The sequence below is a fragment of the Echinops telfairi genome, unplaced genomic scaffold (assembly GCF_000313985.2).
Source record: "Echinops telfairi isolate 266 unplaced genomic scaffold, ASM31398v2 ScPeMD7_2291;HRSCAF=2852, whole genome shotgun sequence".
NCBI lineage: Eukaryota > Metazoa > Chordata > Mammalia > Afrosoricida > Tenrecidae > Echinops > Echinops telfairi.
In genome coordinates, this window is record NW_022106189.1 from 16,913,703 (window position 1) to 16,916,882 (window position 3,180).

The window sequence follows — 3,180 nt, forward strand, 5'->3', positions numbered from 1 at the left end:
TTTCATCGTTGCTACATCGTACCCTGACTGGCTTGTCTCCTCCCCGAGACCCTTCTGTAAGGGGATGTCCAGTGGCCTACTAATGGACTTTGGGTCTCCACTCCGCATCCCACCCCCCATTCTGTGCATTTTCAATAAAATATATTACATCTGTTTTTATAAGAAGTGTTGGAGATAATTACATATCAGTGCATTATTCTTAACTTGGAGTAGACATGGTTTCTTAAGATTTATGACTAAATGTAGGCATAAGCCACATTGTCTCCATTATTATGATTTTTTTCATTAATAGTGGATTTTGTTTAATCTAACATATCCAAAATATTTTCTCAAGTTTTCCAAAGGATTTAGTCTCAATAAGAATATTTTTGCATATTTTTCTATTGATGCCATGTTAGGGGAATTGTTTTGTTGCTGTTGTTTTTAAAAGTTTTATTGGCACTTAAACCACATATCACACAATTTAATCATACCCAGGGGAATTGTGCAATCATTACCAAAATCAATTTCAGAGCATTTTCCCCTCATGATTAACTCACCTTTAAAATTAGTTTTGTAGTCCCATTCAGTTCTAGTGTTCACTCCCCCTCCCACCTTCATTGTTTACTCCTGAAATCTCATCCTTCCCACCAACCTCCACCAGCCCCTGCATCCCCTTCAAACCCTTACATCAGTTATTATCTCTATGCATCCACTCCTTCTGTGCTTCATAAATGAGTAAACCCAGTAGAAACAGTAAAGAACACAAACAAAATGAAGTGATAAGAATAAAACAATAGTAATATAAAGATAAAAATACAAACAATGAGTAAGAAAAAAGGGCCCCTATCAATATTTAAAAAGCCAGAGAAGAAGTTTTTGTCATGGAACAAGCAAGAGATCCTTGCACCTAGAACAAATTCAGGTTGGATCTAAAGGGAGATCAGCTGACCAAGTATCAAGCTTGATCTAGCCTAATCAGGATTACAATGATCTCTGTTGGTTAGTAAGGCTGTTCTAGACCCTTGCCTACGGTGAGATGGGATCTGCCTTATACAGATCGATTTGAGGCTCCCATTGTCCTCCACAGCCTTCCACAAATTGGGTGTTCAAAATTTTAGCTCTAATACTTTTCCCTTCGTCATATTTGAATTTTATTATTGTCGTCTTTGGATCACACAAGCTGGTGTACTTCTTCCATGTGGGCTTAGTTGACTCCTCGCTTAAATGGCTGCTTATTTGAATACAAGCCTTTAAGACCCCGCTTCTCTATTTTTAAGGATATTCTGCCAAGGACTGTATCTGCCTAGTGAATATGTAGAAAAGGGAAATTAGTTCTTTGAGTTCTTCGTCCTTTGGTTCTAACTACCCCACACACATACCACCACCTCCCCACCATTACTGATCGAGTTTGTGTACTTTTGAACATTTCTTTCTTTCCCATTACTAGGTTCACAGCACTTGAGAGAATGTCAGTGTCCTCGACATCAATAATTATTGATTCTATGTCTTATATATGACTTAAAATTCTAGTTGTTATGTTATATTATGAAAATTTTAGCTAAAAATAGGCTATTAGCCTTCAGGTTGCTTATTGTTGAGATAGAGGTATGAACCTCACATAAAAAATGAACACCAGCAAGATGAGTGGCCCAGACGAGGCCAACCTGACAATCAGGAGCCCAGGGAACAGCTGAATCATTAACTCTGGAGGTTGAGGGTACAGATAGGGCTCTGAGGGAAGCAGGCTAACACACCAGAAGGGGCCAAATGTGACCAGTCCTGAGAAGAGGGACATGATGAACATGGAGTTTGCTTGTCATTTTGACTGTTGGTTCTGTCTTTCTAGTGCTCCACAGGAACCTTGGATTATATTTTACAGCGGTGCCAGTTGGCGCTACAGAATCTGCATGGGGAGGTGGGTGATGGGGACATCTCCCTGAAATCCTTGGACCCTGCAATTTTGAAACAAGGAGAAGAAATCCACAATGAGGTGAGGATGTGTCTGAGCTTCTACCCTACTTTCAAGTTAACAAATGAATGTGACACAGTTTCATGCTGATATTAGTTGTGAAACTCCTAATCACAGATGTTTAAGTATAGTTTTTTATAAAGGCACTAGCCATAGCCATTGTGTCAGCATTTTTGTGCCATTCTCCAACCCCCTGTTTCTACAAGGCAACCCTAGGTGGGCCAAATCATATGTATATTTGGAGGTGTTGTAGTAGTATAGAAGGGAAACTTGAAGTTAGAGAATCGGAATCTTTTAAATTTTATTTTAAGTTTTATTGACATTATTCATGAACCGTACCGTTCAATGCTTTAATATGAAAAAAGATATGTACAGTTATCACAACAGTTAATTTTAAAACATTGTCTTCATTTTTGTACTCATGGTTATTAGTTTCCCACTCTCTCCAACCGCCCCTGCTATAACCCTAAGAAACTATTAGTTTATTTACTGTCTATAAATGTATAGATCCTGGATTTCATATAATTGTCCCCTCCCCCTGCCACACACACACACACACACACACACACACACACACACACACACGCAAGACACACAACAGCTATAACAAAATATAATACAAAAAATCCTCAATCCAAAAGAAAGGAGAAAATAAAAATTAGAACAAATTAAAAATGCGTCAGAGAGAAAACAAATGATAAGATGTTAAATTTTAACCTAACTATATATCTCTGCATTAATTCACTTTCTAATGCACTCTGTCTGAGGGCAAGGCTATTCATATCCTTGGTAAATGGTCCAAAGGAATTCATTGGAGGCTAATTTCCATGGAGACTCTGCAAATGGATATTGGACTTTCACTGTCATCCATTGCCTTCTGCAATCTGGGTGCTGAGATTTTAAGCTTTAAAATGCTCCCTTCTGATCTTGGATTTCATTTACAATCCTTGGATCACAGAGGCTGCTGTGCTTCATTCATGTGGACTTGGCTAACATTGCACTTAGATGGCTGCTTGTTTTAAGACAAGCTTTTAAGACCCCATATGCTATTCTTTCTGCTAGCTGGGCACCATCTGATTTTTTCACCACACTTGGCTGTAGCACTTACATCTTCAGGGATCCCTTCAGGAACGTAAGTATTAAGTAGGGCTACATCATAAGAATTTAGTATTCTTAGGTTAGGGCTTATGATTAAATGTGAGCTCCAAATATATTCATATATCTAAGGC

General features: G+C 38.4%; 1 protein-coding gene across 4 annotated transcripts in view; it reads left to right on the plus strand.

The window, feature by feature from the left end:
* The window catches only part of FTO (FTO alpha-ketoglutarate dependent dioxygenase), a 462,074-nt gene that overhangs the window by 209,354 nt on the left and 249,540 nt on the right, over positions 1-3,180 (plus strand). For 3 of the 4 annotated variants that reach the window (XM_045293609.1, XM_045293611.1, XM_045293610.1), the window contains exon 6: positions 1,829-1,972. The exons of the other annotated variant lie outside the window; for it this stretch is intronic. In XM_045293609.1, the coding sequence (XP_045149544.1) occupies positions 1,829-1,972 (144 nt within the window). The remainder of the gene's footprint in view (positions 1-1,828; positions 1,973-3,180) is intronic. 4 annotated transcript variants of the gene reach the window in all.